This window comes from Capricornis sumatraensis, chromosome 14, assembly GCF_032405125.1.
Source record: "Capricornis sumatraensis isolate serow.1 chromosome 14, serow.2, whole genome shotgun sequence".
In the NCBI taxonomy this organism is placed as follows: Eukaryota; Metazoa; Chordata; class Mammalia; order Artiodactyla; family Bovidae; genus Capricornis; species Capricornis sumatraensis.
Window position 1 is genome coordinate 77,609,089 of NC_091082.1, and position 20,355 is coordinate 77,629,443.

The 20,355-nt window shown below is 38.8% G+C and overlaps 1 protein-coding gene across 4 annotated transcripts in view; it reads right to left on the minus strand.

The window, feature by feature from the left end:
• RPS6KC1 (ribosomal protein S6 kinase C1) overlaps positions 1 to 20,355 on the minus strand; it is a 210,640-nt gene that overhangs the window by 22,574 nt on the left and 167,711 nt on the right. For all 4 annotated transcript variants that reach the window (XM_068985998.1, XM_068985997.1, XM_068985994.1 and 1 more), the window contains 2 exons: positions 13,282 to 14,862; positions 12,921 to 13,010 (listed from right to left, as the gene is read on the minus strand). In XM_068985998.1, coding sequence (XP_068842099.1) covers positions 12,921 to 13,010; positions 13,282 to 14,862 — 1,671 coding nt within the window. The remainder of the gene's footprint in view (positions 1 to 12,920; positions 13,011 to 13,281; positions 14,863 to 20,355) is intronic.

A 20,355-nucleotide genomic window follows, 5' to 3' on the forward strand; every position in this document is an offset into this window, starting at 1 on the left:
TTTAAAGATACACTCTGAAATCTCATTGCCAAAAAGAAGACTGAGGTTGTGCAATTGTCAAAACTAATATTCTAAGACTGCTTATTTGTAAAGTCTATACAAAATTTCAAGCATTAAACAAGAGTGCCAATTCATATATAAAGCTACATGATAGCTACTACAAACACAAGGTGAATAGGTATGTATATCTAAAGTCAAACACAGAGAATATAAAGAAATATCAAACAAATCTGTGAGGCTTCTTTTAAAAGTTCTTATACTCTTACACTCTTTTAAAGTATAATGTAGTAACGCTGAGAAATTCCTTTAAACTCCCACCTTGAATTTTTTAAATCTCTGGGGGGAAATAAAGCAGAAAACAAAAAATTTAAAGGATAAATTCTACCACTGCTTTGTCAATTTTCAAAATATCTTCCCTATAAAACCCACTGTGTTGAGTTTCCACGCGGACCCCTCCCCCGACACTACAGCCTGTATTTGCAGTTTCCAGGGTGGTTGAGCAGTCTCCCTAGTCTCCATAAGTACGGCAGGGCTACAGGCATTAAGCAAAGTGATGGGGTGGGGGCGGGGGGGGGGCGGCGGTGGAGGAAGTAAACTATTTCCTATAGAAACAAACAAATTCTCAGGTTATTCCCATGAAAACTCAAACAGCGATATCAAAGGATGCTGGATTTTTGTCTTCCAGTCAAAGAAATGTACCGATGGGGCTCTAGCTCTGCTACTGTTTGAGCCCAGCTGGGTATTTCAGCTTCTCTGAAAATGAGGACAGCCAGACTTCTAACATTCTTTCTACCTGTAATTTTATGATCCTGAAAGTGTTTTCAAAAGCACTCGTGAGCCTTTCTCATAACTTCTCTCTCCATTAACCTAAGACGGCAGAAGAGTGGGATTATGCTAAAAAGAGCCAGCATTCCACAGTCTTTCTTCTCCTTTCTCTCCACAGTGACTCTTCCCTTCCCCTGAGACCTGATGGTGAGCAAAATGAATCAGTGTCACTAAATCTAACCGCTGTTATCGTTTAACGTAATGGAGACACAAACTCAGCTCCAGATTACATTTCAACTCATCCAAATTTTTTGGAGGACAGCAAATATCTAAGAACTCTTCAGTAAAATTCTAGAACTCCCATTTTAGCCCCATCAATACTCATATCCTAACAATATAAAATCTAACTGATTCACACTAATGATTCAACCCAAAATTCACAAGTGAAATAACAAGTTTAAAAAAAACAATAAAGATATCACAACATAAAAATTGTTTACCTCTGTTTCACTCATGTTTAACTCACAGAACACTTCAACAAGCTAGGATATTTTTCAGAAAAATAATGCTGCTTTAGTAACCCACATTGTCAAAAGGCTTGCTAAAACATAGAATAAGAGTTTTATAGTCCTCATGATAGTCAGTTTATTGTCTCCTTCTTACAATCAAAAATAATAATGTTAACCTGCCCCCAAAACTGTGTTATAAGCAGCCTCACTCCAGAAAAGTAAAGAAAGCAGAAACCCTGGACTCAGGAGACAAAAAAAATATCTCTATGTGTATGAGAAGAGAAGGGAAAAATGCAAAGAACACACTCTTCGACTATGTGAAGTCTGAGGCACTGGAGAGGCCAGGTGATCCCAACATTACTGAAATCACAACACGTACTGTCTACTGACCGAGGCCTTGCCTTTTAGGGCTATACAACTGAAGCCACGTGGATCTGTCAAAGACATGACTCAAAAGTAACTGTAGATAATACTAAGCGAGAAATTGTACAGAAAATTTTAAAAGCTAGAAAATGTGTCTCAAACCCAAGCTTTAAAAATGAACGCCAACCTTCCTATAAAGCTTTATGAAGAAGGAACTACCTTGCATTTAAACTGAATTCCCAGAGTTAGAATTTACTTTTCTTTAAGAGACATTACTGCTATGGTGCTTGATAAAGAAGGGAATCTGATATTCCACATTTAGGCTTTGATGCATTTGTTAAGGCACATTTTCAGACTGGTGACGTCACTTGATTCTGTTCCCTGGTTTGTCCACTAAGGGAGACCCACACATGTCATCGCTTCCTTCTCCTTACCTCTACTGATAACAACAAATAGCTACTCACCCACATTCCAAAAATACTAAGAGACAATTCCTTGACCTCCCTCTGGCAGTATATTCTGTTGCTGCTCTCTTCCATTCAGGATATGATAGGAAACACAGTATGTTCACATATAGAGAAATTCTATTTAAATTTAGAGTATTTAAATATCTCTCCCAAACTCTTTCCCTTAACTACACTTCTTTTTAATAAATAGAATCTTAGACGCTTCATTTCTCTTCACTCTCGAAGTTATAGTAATTGTGGAACTGTTACTAAGAGGTCATATAAAACTCAATTAAAAAGCAACTACTGTTGCAAATAAATAGTCAAATTAAACCAATATTTAGATGCTAAAAGAATTAGTCACATAAATGATGGAGCACTTGATCCAAATATCAAAATGATGGAACAATTTTAAAAGTACACCTATAGAATACATTAAAATGATAATCAATAGTAAGTATACTTTGAGGGGAGGTGGGGGGGGAGGGTAAATGCAGTTCTCTAATGTCACAGGATTTTCTTCCCAAAACAATTCTTTAAATTTTGAAGTTAATTATGTGACTCAAGGATTCCAAGTCTCTCTTTTGGGAAAAAGAAAGTAAGAAAAATATATAAGCTTTTAGAATAAAAGAGAGATCTTTGGTGAATAGGACAATATAAAAATTAAGCCACATTCTTACGAACCTTAAAATTAAGCACCACATACACTTTTACAGTATCAAAAAAAAAAGCTATGGTGTTTAAATTTTCCATAAATTCTGTAAGTGTTCAGTAAAATTTAAAATGAATAGTTTGTTAACTTTCTTCCAAAAGAGTCAGACTTCATTAGTGGCCTTAGAAATTTTTATTATAATGTGATCTACCATTAGTGATATATGTGAACCAAGGAAAAGAATATCTTTCTTCTGCAATGAGCATTCCATGTCAGCTAGAGCATGGAAACATTAGTCCTGTGTTTCTACACAGACAGTCTTTCCCTGCAGCATCTGTTGCTAATTGAAAGGAACGAGAATTACAAAATCCTAGTCAATTTCTCTCACCAGCTCTTGCTGTGTATAAAGATTTTCTATGCAGGGGCTGAGCATTAGTCTTCCACTACAGATAATGACTAAAGAGCTAAGAGAAACACGGAAGAAAACATTTCATTTCTCTTTATATATCCAACAATACATGGAGCTAAACTGTGAGAAGAGGGACAGCTAAGCATATCTTTAGTTAGCTTGGTAAATTACAATTCTGTAAACATAACTATTCACCTATAAAGTCCATTAGTGTCCTAGTTAACTAACTGTGTATGTCTACTGTTTGGGCTGTCTCTTCACACAAATCTGAAGTAACTGTCAATATCAAACCAAATCTGTCTTGTTTCTAGCTCCGAGGCACAGCACCTGGCACGTGGGCAGCACATTAATAGATGTGTGTTGAACCACTATCTCCACCTCATGTTTTGTAGCACGATGCATTAAAACACCTGCAAAGGCTGCCCTGCATGCATTTTCTTTAAGTCTCATTGAGCACAGAGATCTACAGCAAGTCTTTCTGCATCTTTCATGCAGTAGGCCAGAAAGTTTTAAACGTTATCAAAAGCATCACTCTGGCTGCTAGATGAAACCCAGATTAGAACAAGGTAGAAATGGAGGTCAGTGAGCTAAGCGTGAGGACTGCAGTAGTCCAGGGAAGAGATGATGGTGGCTTGAAGAGGTGTGGTCAAATGGACACCTTCCAGGGCTCCCCTCTGCAGAGTGTGACTACAGTCTGTCCTGGCATGGACAGACTGTGGTAAGGAAAAGGGACTGGAAAGCTCTGGGAGTAGGAAGGAGAGAGAACTGGGAAGTAAACTGAGCTTTCCTCTGCCCGCGCTCAATGGAAGGAATCCAGACACAATTACTCGAAATGTCCTGCTAACGGGTCAGCTGGAGATAACCCCTAACTAGAGTTTGGAATCTGCATTTCCTAGCCCATCCTTTCAAATGGGCATTTTGCTCCTTCGTTATTTAATAAAGTTTTATCTGTATTTCAGAAAATGTAAGCTGCCCAGTTATCTGGCTCCATACGCCATAAAGTCCTTCAACATTGTATTCAACTGATTATTCAAATACCTTATTGTCAAGTAGAGCGTATGAACCGCTTACAAGTTGCTGCTGTTGCGTCACTCGGACTCATCAGAGTGTCACCAGACAAGACCGATGACAGGGGCTGGCACTTTCCAGAGGGGAGAGTTTCCAGCGCCTGGGCTCTATGCTTCTCCTCATGCCCCAGGTGACGGGAGGGGGGCGGGGCTCCTGCCCTCTCTTGGCTCATCCCAGTCTCTAGCCTTGCTTCCTGCCACCACCAGACTAATTCGGGTGGTTTCCAGGTAATGTCATGATATGAAACCCTGGGCCCTGGGTTGTATTGCGGAGACTTGAACATAAGTAACAGACCACACTAAGACAATTCAGGGGAGGGTTGACACACTTCTGAATCTCTCACTACCCATATTTTAATGCCTTGTTGTCGTGGCGACCTGGCAACCATGTTTTGAGCTCTTACACAGTTATCTGCACAACTTGGGTCAGGACTCCTTGATTTAACTAGATGCAGCATTCCAGAGCCAAAAATTACTGGTTCAAGGAAGTTTATAGGTACCATTACTATATCATTTTCTTGTGAGATAAAATAAGAAACAGGTAACTACCAGATGACTTCTGGTTGACTGACTGATTGTAATTCTGAGCTCTGTACAGTCCTGCTTACTTAACTCTCACCCTGCATTTCCGGTAGGAAAAAAACCAATAGCATGCTCCACTTTCCATTGATCATATCACAACAACTCCATTCTGAATAGCCATCGGGTGTCACAATGTTACCCAACCAAAGCCATTACAGTTGATTGATGAGAAAAAGGCTAACTGGAAACTGTGACTGTGACAGGCACGGTTCTCCCTCTCCCTGCTGCCCTATTGCTGTGTCAGGCAGAGCTACATGCACTGCTACGAAGGGAGTTTCAGGAATTCTATTTGCTTTATCATCAATTTTTTAAAACCTTAGGATTTTTAAACATGTATTGGAAGGAAGTATTTATGAATAACTGTTTAGAAGGCATCAGACCTGGTTACTTCCTGGCGATTCAAACTGACAAGACTTTACATGGTATAAAAATTGAGGATTTGGTCAAAGCAGCTTGGCAAGAGTTCTGGTATGTAATGCTGAACTCAGCTTTCATCTTCGTGTTAAGTATCACAAGTAAAAGACAGCTCCCTGTCTTCTTCAGAATAATATGGTGGTAAGGTCAATTAACTGAACAATTGCCAGAAACACATCTGGTCTTAAAATTAAGAAGCATTACAATGCAGCTATTACTTAAAACTATTTAAGAATCTAATCTCATGTTCCTCTTCTAAAAAAGAAATTTGTCTAAGATCATAAAGAGAAAGATTAGGAGGAATAAGAGATGAAAATTAACTTTCTTTTAATAACCTGAAGCTTGAAGTAAACCCCTTATTTCCCAATATCAGGTGGTACTAGGAAATGGACAACGACTTTGTTTTTACACAGAAGAGGTGAAATACAGTATCAATTCGTTTACCCTTATCAATTTTCTAGTTCTAATAGCCAAAGAATTTCTTCTCTTAAGAGAGACTAATAAATTATTTACTCAAGTGCCAAATAACAAGAACTAAACACTCTATTACTCTGTCTCATTTTTACCACTAGATCCAAATCACATTCTGATCTGATAAGAAGTTTGGTTTCAAAATGGGTCTATTTCAACACAGGACCTTAACGCAGAGGTGAAGGAGACTGGCCCATGATTAAGGGATTCATGAAGGCTTCAGGATATACCCTGCCTAGGGATTGACCCCAAGGTTCCAGACCCTCAAACATACATAAGTGAAAGTGAAAGTCGCTGTCGTTTCTGGCTCTTTGTGACCCCATGGACTATACAGTCCATGGGATTCTCCAGGCCAGAGTACTGGAGTACGTAGCCGTTCCTTTCTCCAAGGGATCTTCCCAATCCAGGGATTGAACCCAGTTCTCCTGCATTGCAAGCAGATTCTTTACCTGCTGAGCCACAAGGGAAGCCCAAGAATACTGGAGTGGGTAGCCTATCCATTCCCCAGCGGATATTCCCAACCCAGGAATCAAACCAGGGTCTCCTGCATTGCAGGCAGGTTCTTTACCAACTGAGCTATCCAGGAAGCCCAACAAACATAAAGTAACCCTTTAATCTTCCTTCGATCAGAAAGCTCTTGCCCTCCTGAACACGGTTAAGACTTAAGCTGAATTGAACCTTTTCTTGCCTAACCTAATATACTCAGGGCACAAGCTTCATCAGTACACAGGGGTACTGATGGGGGTGTAGTGCACTGACGGAGGGAATTTTCCTCATGTAAAATTTCCACTATTCTATGGCAAACTTGAAAAGATACTGCTTCTCTCAAAGAAGATATAGATTTAGTTTTATAACATTAGGAACTAAAGGCAAAAGATTAAAAGTACTTGCTAATCATTCGAGGAAAACATTAAAACATCTACTATGTACAAGAGAGCTACTGTTGAAGTTTTGCTTAAGGGTAAATCAAACAAAAGAGCTTCTGTTTGAAACATAACGTTTAAATATTAACCACAGATATTTCACTCTTTTAAAATTACTTCTATGATTCCCTCTTGCCTTTTTCTTCCTTTTCCTATGGGGTGGAAGACTAGACCAGAAATACAGCCATACTTCCTGGTTATAACATATCATGTAAGAATTGAATCGCCAGTCTATGTCTGACGCAGGATACAGCATGCTTGGGGCTGGTGCATGGGGATCACCCACAGAGATGTTATGGGGAGGGAGGTGGAAGGGGGTTTCATGTTTGGGAACACATGTAAGAATTAAAGATTTTAAAATTTAATAAAAAAAAAAAAAGAAAAAAAAATTATTTCAAAATATACATCTATATTCGTCTGCTTTCTCTATCAACTTCACATTCTTAAAATTAGATTCCTCACTCATGGTGAAGTTACCTAGGACCAGAAATTCTGAGATCTAAATGATCCTTCTTTTAGACAACTTTGTTAAAAATCCTGGCAGTTAAATTTCACACTATTCAAGAGCTGTCTTGGCTTTTTTCCTCCAAATGAAAATATTTTCCATAAACTCCTCATTTCCATATTGCATATCGTTTATGTACAAATGATATATGAGTAAAAACAGAATACTTAGAAAGTCCTCCAAGTGAAATAATTTTTTAACTTACTGATGTTAGACAAGAAATCAGTATTTATTCCTCAGGGGAAAAGTTCTTGCCTTAATAAGATGGACTCCAGTTTTGACTAAACTTTGTATAAGAAGGCTATTAGATCATCTGACATCTGGCATCTCCTCAATATTCAATAAATCTACTTCAGGTAGATATATGATAAAGCAAATATTATTATAGGATGTTAACTGCAGAATCTAGGTGACAGATAAATATGGGTGTACAATTCTTCCAATTTTTCTGTATGTTTGAAATTTTTTCAAAATAAAATGTTAAGAAAAAAGTGCAAAAATCTATTTTACTACTGAAATATTAAGGCCTAAAAAGTCTTAAATAATTTGTCTAATGTCATGCAATGAGTTAATGGCTGATTTCAGAATATTGAGTTTTGATAATTCTCAATTCCATCATAATATTCTAAATCTTAAACCTATGACACCCTCATGGTATTTTTAAACCATCCATGGTCTGAGTCTTAGATCTAATTATCAAATACATAACTGTCACACAGAACACCATGCTTAAAAGGCAACTAATCGTGTGTAAAGCATGCTTATGGAGAAAGGCAGGAGAGACTATGCCCCAAAAATATATTCATGGATTATTTGACAAAATCAGGCAAGAAGAGCAAAGAGTGGTAGTAAATAAATGTCATGCTTTAGAAGTGAATTTTGCAGATAGTTTTCAGCATGGTTTTTCTGTTTCACTTTTCACCGTCAGCTGTGAGCTGTTTCCAAGTGTGAAATCGCCTGAGAGAGGAAGCAAAGCTGTCATTTGACATCTGGGAGCGTGGAGATTGGGCGGTGGTAAAAAGCACTTCGGACTTCTTCAATTTACACACACATTCACCTATAAATTCTCAAGTGTGGAAAGTATTCAATGAAAAATATCAATGTAAATCTCAAGCGTTTATAAAGGCTCATAATAGGCTAGAAAATAAAGGTGAAGGACACACTGTCAGGATACCATATCAACTTGTTAACACTAGAATGGGAAACTTAAGTGATTATGTTAGCATAAAAACTAACATATAAACAAACTTTACTCACTTGTCTTAATTTCATATTAAACTTTCAAATCTAGTCTTTTGTGTTTTTTATGTGCTTAATATTCTAAGGACTATTTTCTAGCTGCTTTTTTATGATAAAAGACGAGACCACTAAGAAAAAAATACTAGTAAAAGAAAAAAATATTTGACATTTTATTTTTCCTCTATATTTAAAATACTGTAACAAAAATTTTATTCTATATTATGATAAGCTAATAGCTCCAATGATAAAGCACATAAAATCTTTTACATAAATCTGTGTTTGTAGGTGTGGATATACAAACAAATAAAATCAGAGTAACTATAAGGAAGCCCTCTGGAGAAGAATAACCAATTAACTCCATTTTTTCTATAATACTCCAGATTATTCTAAAATCTCTCCTAACAAAAAACAGGAGACTGATGTATGGCAGAAACCAACACAATATTATAAAGCAATCATCCTTCAATTTAAAATAAATAAGTTTAAAAAAAACAGAAGAATCTGTCTAGACATCTCAATAAATATCTAAAACTCTCCTCAGATGGGAACTAGATAGTGTTATATTTACATTGTCATGCTATAAAATCTATTCCCACTTTGGGGACTATTTCTTCACTCTTTCTTTTCCTGAACTCTGTTCTGTGTTTCTATGGTATGAAAGGAACCCATTTGCCACGAATGATGTTTATTTAAAATAAAACCTTTCTAGAGAATCATCCTAGATAATCTAAGGATACAAAGTGAATATAAAAGGAATGGCTTCTACTTTGAAAACAGGGCTGGGTTTGATCAGTGAATTCGTATTCTCAAGACCCTCTTGATGGGCCTGCAGCTGCAGCCATTTATTTGCTGGCTTTTTCACAGATGTAGACAGAGAAAGCTCCATGGTTTTTGTCTTTTTGTTGTTGGATTTATTTTCTTTAATATAAAAATGTGACTTTTTTTTTTAAGTTTTTGTTTCACTGTAGAAACTTGTGCACACCGGACATCCTTGGTAGTATATACATCATTGAAATAACTATGACTTTTTAAAATCTAAGATCTCAAAGTTGGCAGAAACTATACTTAAATAACAGAAGGTGATCATTTGCATTTCAAAATTTATCTATCTTGCTTTTCCCCTCAATTAGACCAAAACATGTTGATTCACAGGTTTCTCTGTGTGTGTTTTCTTTTTTAAACTTATTTATAGAGCAGAATAATGGCCCCCCTGCTAGTTTGGCATTTGCTCAAGTTTCTGTCGAATCTGTTACTGGAAAATTTTCTCAAAATATAAAGGCACATCATCCACAAGATAAAAAGATACACTGCTGATATTACAGAGTACAGGGCAGGTGGGCAATGTTTTTAGGACAAATGTGTGATAAGGATTCCCAGGAGAGAGGAGTGGCGAGGGAGAGGCTGCACGCTGTTTACACAGAAGTGAGTCGTTCTCATCACAATCTTCTGACAACTTTACTTTCTAACCAAACATCAGCTGCTTAACATGCTTCAGAGTTACTTGGGCAATAATTCTAAGGTCAGAGCTGGGAAATAGGAGGGAAGCGGGGACATGGGAGACGTACTTCAACCCTTAGTACTACAAGGGGCAGATCAAAAGATAACTTGGTACTCTATGTCCCCGTGTAGTCACTGATTTGTGATTTTAACCACTGAAACATCAGCTTCTTATCACTGCTTCCACCCCTCTGAGAAGAGGAGCAAAGTCTACTTGTATTTTTATCAGCAGCACTGCTATTCAGTTTTGAAATAAACAGTAAATCACAAATTTTTGCTCCTTACAAATGCAACTCCCCTTCATTATAAGCAATGGGCAGGAGTACACAAACTTGAGTTCTGCAACTCTAGGTTTCAAATCATCTAAACTAGAACACCAGCGTTACTTTTCAATTAAGGCCATTACTGATCTGAGTTTTATCCTATTGGTAAATTAATAGGTCCAAGGAATGAAGAGACTTCTCACATTGTTCAATATACGCCATAATACAAAACACTTTTGTAACTCATAAAGCTTTAAAGTGCAATTCTTTTATACAAATAATTAAAACAAAGCCCTTCTTCAGATGACAGCTTTTTTCAAATGTTAGAGGACAACCTAGACCATGACAGCAAAAATCCATTAATGGTAGACTGCCACCTGCTGGTAAACTTTGGGAACTGTGCTTTCTGGGAAAAGGCTTAAAAATTACAACTTGGAAACTGATCTGTGTTAAATTCAGTACACAAAACTGTATTCAACTGAGCACAGAGCCGAAAGTATGTACCTGCTGATGAACGTCATATGGTTTTGTTCCACATGTATTAGAATTCTCAGGGGGTCAACATACTATGGATGTTAAACATGTCTGTAGTTTGAAGAAAAATAATCTGCTAGAAAGCCAAAGTACAACCCTACGGATAGTTTTCAACAAGAAAGTGAGAAGAAAAATAGGAAATAAAGAGTCAGTTATAAACATTAAACTACTTCACAAACATCTGGTTTTGATGCGAGGTTTATACTACACTTACACTTAAGGATTTAACAGATTTTACATTAAAAAAAAAAACAAAAACCTCCCAGATTTAATGTTGACCCTAAACCCTTGAATCTGAGCAAACTCCAGGAGATAGTGAAGGACAGAAAGGCCTGACATACTGCAGTCCATGGGGTCGCAAAGAGTCAGACACAGCTTAGCTACTGAACAATAATAAAACCTTGAAATTCATTATATTAACATACATATTTATATACATTGGTACCTAAAATATTATTTATCATCAAATTAGAAAGGGGGAAAGTGTGTCAAAAAATAAACCAGATAACCATAATAAAGTGATTTCACTATGAAATTTTTTTTGTTATCCCATTAACTAAATCATACTAATAAGATCAACAGCCAGCATAATATTATCTATTTGTGAGAAACAAAAAAATGTAGGCATGTTCTATGCTCTATTGCCCCTGGGAAGAAACAAAATCAAACAATCCTAATTTGGGGGACGAAAGAGGAAAGAAAAGAGTATAACAGTAAGAAGAAAATCTAAATCATTGTTTTCAGGAAATAGTTTGAGGATATCTGCTTGGCATATTGAAAAACTTTTCTATTCCCCAATAAAGAAATAATTCTTAACAATGAAAATTATAACTAAAAACCATATAGCTCTTTCAATCCTAATTATAATCATTTCCCATTATGCAGGGAAACAATGTTAGCATAAACAAAACGCTGGTTTGCTAGTAAACGTTAAATACTGTATTAATCAACAACCAAGCTGATCATGTCAATACAATCCAGAGTGGTGACGAGTAAAGCAACTTTGGCCATCCAAAGGGGCTGAAAGTGAAAGCGAAAGTCGCTCAGTTGTGTTTGACTCTTTGCAACCCCATGGACTATACAGTCCTTGGAATTCTCCAGGCCAGAAAACTGGAGTGGGGAGCCTTTCCCTTCTCCAGGGGATCTTCCCAACCCAGGAATCGAACCCAGGTCTCCCTCACTGCAGGCGGATTCTTTACCAGCTGAGCCACAAAAGAAACCCAAGAATACTGGAGTGGGTAGCCTATCCCCTCTCCAGCAGATCTTCCCAACCCAGGAATCAAACTGGGGTCTCCTGCACCTCAGGCGGATTCTTTACCAACTGAGCTATGAGGCAAGCCCATACTAGGCAAAAGGTGAACAAACTGGATTCAAACACAGCCCCATCTGCAGTGATGACAGAGAAAGTAACTCAAACCCAATTCATATGCTTAAGAGACCTGTAATTATCAGCAAAGGACCTAACAACCACAGAGAGTCTCTAATAAATCTCTAATTTTAGAAAACAAAGATAATACAGTAACTATCACAAAGATAATACAGTAAATAATACAAAGATAATACAGTAAATATCTGACCCAACATTTGGGTCAGATATTTGGTTATTTCAAAACAAGAAGAATACGCTTCCTAAAATTTCTCAAATATGGAAAGAATTATTTAAAATCTGTTCTAAAATGTCAGGATGGCTCATTACCGAAGTCACAACATTGTATTTTTTTTATTTCAAATTTTATCCATTTATAGCCTTAGGAATTTTATTGTTTTAGTCATCTACCTCTCACATCATAAAAATGATCCATTTGAAGAGGTTCAGGAGGACTTCCCTGGTGGTCCAGTGGTTAATAATCTGGCTTGCAACACAGGGGACAGAGGTTCAATCCCTGGTAGGGGAACTAAGATTCCATTGGCCATGGGAAAAACTAAGCCTGCCCGCAGCAACTAAGACCCAATACAGTCAAACAAATAATTTTCTTTTCAAAGAGATTCAGGATACTTAAAGGTCTTTTTAAACACTAAGAAGTTAAGATATTTCTAAAAATTCACTGCCAGTTCTAAGAGAAGTATAAACCCATTTAACAGCATACACTAACAAATATACATATACACATATGCTATGGACCATATAATGATTTTATCCCCCAAATAATCTTTTTTAAAGGGTTAAAGAGATAACCAGATCCAATATTTTATCAATGGCTAGTGAAAATATAACTTTGATAAAGAAATGAGAGCTGCTGAACTACTTTTGTAAGTGAGACATTTAGGAGATGGCTCTAACCTGGGGCACAGTACATTCTCTCTATGGCATCGCTGTCACAGGAATCTTCAACCTCACTCCACCTGCTAAAATACGTTAGCTGAATGTGTCCTAAAAACAAAACGACAGGAGAAATCAAAACATTTTTCTCTTCCATTTTCTGCAGAAGTGAACTGTAATTACTCCTTTTGTAGCTAAAAACAGTATCATTAAGAATAATGGCATCATTAAGTACTAGAAGCTATTACTGGGGGTGAATTTGCTGCACTGATAATGAAGCTCTAGACAGGAAATGAAGATACTAATTACAAGATAAAACGCCTACTCAGTTAATTGGAAGCAACAGCGAATAAAAAGAAATGCATTTGCAAAAGTTCCTGACCTCTATCATTCAATAAGATGTTGTTTGGGTTCAAATCGCGGCACACAATCCCCTCTCTATGTAAAGCATCAAGGGCTACCACCATTTCAGCTGCCCATCTTTGAATGTAGCCCTCTGGGATGTAAAACCTGGAGTTTAGTGCTAATTTTTTATCAAGGTCCTCAAAAATCTGATGTATTTCCTTGTCTCCTTCTTGTGCTAGCCCACTCGCTTGCTTAGGCTCCAAGTCTCTCTGAAATATAGCGGGTTCCTCTTTAGCCAAATCATCAGTTTGATCTGTAAACAGCAAGACTTCTTCAGTTTTTAAAGTGTCTGTATTTGTGTTATATTCATTAGCACCTGAGAGTGGGTCAGAAACGTGGAATAAGCTTTCTTCTGTGCTGTTTGCAGTTCCTGGTGACTCAACCACGCTAAGTCCTTGGAACTTAGACTCTGAACTGTGTAACAAAGACATGTCTCCCGTATTACTATGATCAACAGCTGGTAAAAATAACATCCCAATACCCCCCTGTATGTAGTGTTTCTCTGTTATACTGTGGGCTTCAGGCCCACAGGGATCACTCAGTTCCTCTGTGCCTTTTTCTTCCTGGGCTTGGCACTGTTCAGTACTAAGCCTGAGGCATAAAACATCAGGGGTTTCCAACAGTTTACTTTCTATTATGCCTATATTAGTCTGTGTGAACTTGGTAGGTCCCATTGCCACGCCATCTTTCATTGGCTCCAGTTCACCAGGTAGATTTACAAGAAGATCAGGCCTTCCTTCATCAGCACCACTGACATCATCAAAAGCAGCATCTTTAAAAGAAATAACGGGGACTGAGTCATCTGAGCCCCTGCTAATAGTGTCCTGAGCTATACACTCTACCTTGCTTTCACTAGTACTAACACTCCTGGGAGTGCTTTCTCCGTCTGACAGAGTGAAGAACGGTTTCAAAGGTTCTGACTTTAGACTATACAATTTTTCTCCAAAATCAAGTCCTAGGAGTTCACTAGTGCTGTCCTTACTATCTATCCTAAAGAATTCCATGGGGATGTTTTTAGATCTACTGAGGGAATCTGATGTTCTTGGAGAACTAGCTGCTTCAAGGCCATCATCTCCAGGGAAGAACTTCAGCTGTCTGCTGGGGCTGTCGCTGTCAGTAGCAAGCTGTCCTGGGAAGTTTTCTATAGCTTTGGTATCAACATCATTCCTTTCAGTCTTCATGAAAGGTTCCTCACTCAAAGACCCTGGTTCAATTTTCTCTTGCCCGTACTCATTGCATAATGTTAAATAACTAGTAGTACACTCTTCTTCGGAACTTGAGCCAGAGTCTGGCCATTTTGGAGAGCTGTCTTGCCCACCATCATCTTGGTTGCTATCATCCTGAGAGCTTGGAGTAAGACTAGTCTTCAAAGGCAGGACTTGGAGCGTGGCTCCACCATCACTTCCTCTGGATTCAAAGCTGGTGCTGTCGTGGGGACTACAAGCCGGCTGTTGCAGATGAACTTTAGCAACTGGAGACTTTTTCACTTCTTTGATGTCAAAGCTTTCTTCAGGACTTCTGTTGAGAAACTTACTGATATATGACCAGAGTTTGCCACCTGTGAACAAATACAACCAAAAAAAAAAAAAAATTAAGAACCCCAAATTAATGGTTATATATTGAAGCCATTAGAAAAACAAAAAAGTATTCTAATAATCAAAAGCAAGTCAATGATACCCATTAACATCAAGTACGCTGTAAGAAGCATTTTAATAAAAATGGCTTCTTAAAGAACAGTCACGCATGGATTTGGGATTCATGACAACAAAGAGTTTAAATAGAATTTCTACAATGAAAAAAGAAACTAAATATTTTATTACTGGTGAGTACAGTTTCAAGCATATCGCCTAATATCAATTATTTTATAAATATCAACCTATTTCTTCCTTTGAAGAACTGGTTATAACAAAAACTAAATATGAAACTTCACAGCTAAAATTCTACTTACAAATAATTAACTCTAGAAATATCTATGTTCTGCTTTGTTAATAATTTTTTCAAGCATGGCCACTGAAGCTCTCCTGACAAGAAAACAGTATTATAAAAAGAAAGAATAAGTCTGATCCATAAATCTTAAAAACAGTAATTATGGGAACATACAAATAGCTGTGAAAAGAAGAGAAGCGAAAAGCAAAGGAGAAAAGGAAAGATATAAGCATCTGAATGCAGAGTTCCAAAGAATAGCAACAAGAGATAAGAAAGCCTTCTTCAGCGATCAATGCAAATAAATCGAGGAAAACAACAGAATGGGAAAGACTAGAGATCTCTTCAAGAAAATTAGAGATACCAAGGGAACATTTCATGCAAAGACGGGCTCAATAAAGGACAGAAATGGTCTGGACCTAACAGAAGCAGAAGATATTAAGAAGAGGTGGCAAGAATACACAGAACTGTACAAAAAAGATCTTCATGACCCGGATAATCACGATGGTGTGATCACTCATTTAGAGCCAGACATTCTGGAATGTGAAGTCAAGTGGGCCTTAGAAAGCATCACTACGGACAAAGCTAGCGGAGGTGATGGAATTCCAGTTGAGCTGTTTCAAATCCTGAAAGATGATGCTGTGAAAGTGCTGCACTCAATATGCCAACAAATTTGGAAAACTCAGCAGTGGCCACAGGACTGCAAAAGGTCAGTTTTCATTCCAATCTCTAAGAAAGGCAATGCCAAAGAATGCTCAAAGTACCAAACAATTGCACTCATCTCACATGCTAGTAAAGTAATGCTCAAAATTCTCCAAGCCAGGCTTCAGCAATACATGAACCGTAAACTCCCTGATGTTCAAGCTGGTTTTAGAAAAGGCAGAGGAAACAGAGATCACATTGCCAACATGTGCTGGATCATGGGAAAAGCAAGAGAGTTCCGGAAAAACATCTACTTCTGCTTTATTGACTATGACAAAGCCTTTGACTGTGTGGATCACAATAAACTGTGGAAAATTCTGAGCGAGATGGGAATACCAGACCACCTGACCTGCCTCCTGAGAAATCTGTATGCAGGTCAGGAAGCAATAGTTAGAACTGGACATGGAACAACAGACTGGTTCCAAATAGGAAAAGGAGTGCTTCAAGGCTGTATATTGTCACCCTGCTTATTTAACTTCTATGCAGAGTACATCATAAGAAATGCTGGACTGGAAGAAACACAAGCTGGAATCAAGATTGCTGGGAGAAATATCAATAACCTCAGATATGCAGATGACACCACCCTTATGGCAGAAAGTGAAGAGGAACTAAAGAGCCTCCTGATGAAAGTGAAAGAGGAGAGTGAAAAGGTTGGCTTCAAGCTCAACATTCAGAAAACGAAGATTATGGCATCTGGTCCCATCACTTCATGGGCAATAGATGGGGAAACAGTGGAAACAGTGTCAGACTTTATTTTGGGGGGCTCCAAAATCACTACAGATGGTGATTGCAGCCATGAAATTAAAAGACGTTTGCTCCTTGGAAGAAAAGTTATGACCAACCTAGATAGCATATTCAAAAGCAGAGACATTACTTTGCCGACTAAGGTCCGTCTAGTCAAGGTTATGGTTTTTCCATTGGTCATGTATGGATGTGAGGGTTGGACTGTGAAGAAGGCTGAGCACCAAAAATTGATGCTTTTGAACTGTGGTGTTGGAGAAGGCTCTTGAGAGTCCCTTGGACTGCAAGGAGATTCAACCAGTCCATTCTGAAGGAGATCAACCCTAGGATTTCCTTGGAAGGAATGATGCTAAAGCTGAAGCTCCAGTACTTTGGCCACCTCATGGGAAGAGTTGACTCATTGGAAAAGACTTTGATGCTGGGAGGGATTGAAGGCAGGAGGAGAAGGGGACGACCGAGGATGAGATGGCTGGATGGCATCACTGACTCAATGGACATGAGTCTGAGTGAACTCCGGGAGTTGGTGATGGACAGGGAGGCCTGGCGTGCTGAGATTCATGGGGTCGCAAAGAGTCGGACACGACTGAGCGACTCAACTGAACTGAATTTTGTCAAGATGTAACTCTTGCTTCCAAAAATAGGAAATAATGCACTAAAAATGAAACCCTGTACTAATAAGAAGACAGCAATTTTTTCAGTACATTTTTAAATGTCGTTATTAAACATCATGTAACAAAGGTAACTAAATCTCAGGGGAAATAATCATTGACAGTCAATTATATGTGTAAAAAGTCAATGGAAGCATCCAAAAACTCTTTCTCCTTGGCATTTCACTTCATTTAAAGGAACTCAGTAAATAACATAAATATCCAACATGGTGCCAGCACAGAGTAAATGCTATGAAGGGTAGTTGTCATATTATTCCTAGGATACTCAGACATCTTCTACCAGTGATTTAGTTTACAGACTTATCCCACTTTTTAAATTCAGAACATTGTGGTTTTTAACTTTTCCCTGTGGCTTTTTCTTAGCTAATCTTCTGTCATCACTAGATTATATGCAAGAGTCTCCTTTCCCCATATTCAAACTACTTTAAGGATTCATATATGGCTTTGAAATTCACTCGTTTACACACAAAATAAGCCATGCATCGATTCCATCTTTTTTATTTCTTTGACAACAACGATGACATTCCTCTGATCACAGATACCTTCCCTGGCACACTGATAATAACGCCTACCATGGGACTCTCCTGGTGGTCCAGTGGTGAAGAGTCTACCTGCCAACGCAAGGGACATGGCTTTCATTCCTGGTCTGGGGAGATCCCACATGCCACAAAGCAACTAAGCCCACGAGTCGCAACTACTGAGCCCCGTGCTGCAATTACTGAAGACTGAGGGCCCAGAGCCCGTGCTCTGCAACAAGAGAAGCCACTGCAATAAGAAGGCTGCGCATCACAATGAATGAATGCGTGCGCACCCCACTCGCCAAAACTAGGGAAAGCTCCGGGGCAGCGATGGAGACACAGTGCAACCAAATAAATAAATAAGCAATGCCTACCCTGAAGCTGGTATTCTTGTGTGAAATCCAAAAAACCATGTTGTCTACTGTTTTCAGTCCTCTTAGATGATAACTACCGTAAGGACAGGACCAAGTCTTTTTCATCTTTATATATCTACTGCCGGTATGGTGTACAGGAAATGACAGGCATCACTCAATGCTTGTTAACTCAGATGGTTACTCATTCGTCATGAGATACACCATCACGAAGTGGACACGATCCATAGCTGTAACGTTCCAGTAATCAGCAAGGAACCTAATAAAGTTCTAAGAAAAGCTGCATTTATTTTTAGGCTAACTGGGCTTCCCTAGTAGCTCAGACAGTATATATTAAAAAAAAAAATCCACCTGCAATGCAGAAGACCCAGGGTTGATCCCTGGGTCAGGAAGATCTCCTGGAGAAGGAAATGGCAACCCACTCTAGTATTCTTGCCTGAAGAATTCCATAGACAGAGGAGCCTGATGGGCTACACAGTCCATGAGGTTGCAAAGAGTCGGACACAACTGAACGACTAACACACACATGCACACACACACACACACACACACACACACACACACACACAATCCTGGATGAGCTGCTCAAATCTAAAACTGAGTGTGCTTAAATTCTTTATTTTTGCTCCCCAGATCACTTCCTCTTTCTGACTTCAGAGCTACTGAGGCACAAAAACTTTGGACCATCTTGGACTATTTTCTGTCCCTGTTCTTCCTACATCTGACAAGTTTCAATGTCCTATAAGATCTACACATGCTTCCCACAGTCCTCCTCTTCTTTTAATTCCTCTGGAATAATGTTACACCTACAATTAGACCCCTACTGTCAGTCCTTGTGGCACCCTGCCATACTAACTGCTACCCAAGTAAGCTTTTCACTTTAGCACAGATCTTATCATGTCACCTCTCCAAAAATCCCAATCCCCCTGCTGCCCACCTACTGAATGATGTACATCCTCAGTCATTTCAGTTGTGTCTTTTTGTGACTCCATGGACCATAGCCTGCCAGGCTCCTCTGTCCATGGGATTCCCCAGGCAAGAATACTGGAATGGGTTGCCATTTCTTCAGGGATCAAACCCACATCTCCTGCATCTCCTGCATTGGCAGGTGGATTCTTTACCACTGCGCCACCTGGGAAACCTCACTGAATGATGTACCAACACCATATGGGCATTTAAACCCCTACTAATGCAGTATCAATCCATGACTCGGTTTTCTCCCTCAAATTACTATGGCATTTTACCTGAACAGAATTTCTCCACATATAACCCATCCTGTGTTTTTGCTCAAATGAAAGCTGAGTGCCAAAGAATTGATGCTATTGAACTGTGGTGTTGGAGAAGACTCTTGAGAGTCCCTTGGACTGCAAGGAGATCCAACCAGTCCACCGTAACGGAAATCAGTCCTGAATATTCACTGGAAGGACTGATGCTGAAGCTGAAACTCCAATACTTTGGCTACCTGATGCGAAGAACTGACTCATTTGAAAAGACTCTGATGCTTGGAAAGATTGAAGGAGGGGAGGAGAAGGGGATGACAAAGGATGAGATGGTTGGATGGCATCACTGACTCAATAGACATGAGTTTGAGTAAACTCCGGGAGTTGGTAATGGACAGGGAGGGCTGGCATGCTGCGATTCACGGGGTTGCAAAGAGTCAGACATGGCTGAGCAACTGAACTGAACTGAACTGATATTTATACCACTTAGAATTTTCCTCCCTGTTAGTTTCCCCAGTATCTGCTTGTCAAAATCCTATCCATTCTTGAAGGTCTTTCAGAATTTGTTTTCTTTCATCAATTTTGTACATGTCCTCACTGAATACAGGGGGCTTCCCTGGTGGCTCAGAGGTTAAAGCATCTGCCAGCAATGCAGGAGACCTGGGTTCAGTCCTTGGGTCGGGAAGATCCCTTGGAGAAGGAAATGGCAACCCACTCCAGTATTCTTGCCTGGAGAATCCCATGGACAGAGGAGCCTGGTAAGCTACAGTCCATGGGGTCGCAAAGAGTCAGACACGACTGAGCGACTTCACTTCACTTCATTGGATACAATTCCTATTTTCTCAGAATCCTCTGTATCACTTCATCCCTCTTATTACATTTACAACATCCTATTTCCTACTAATATT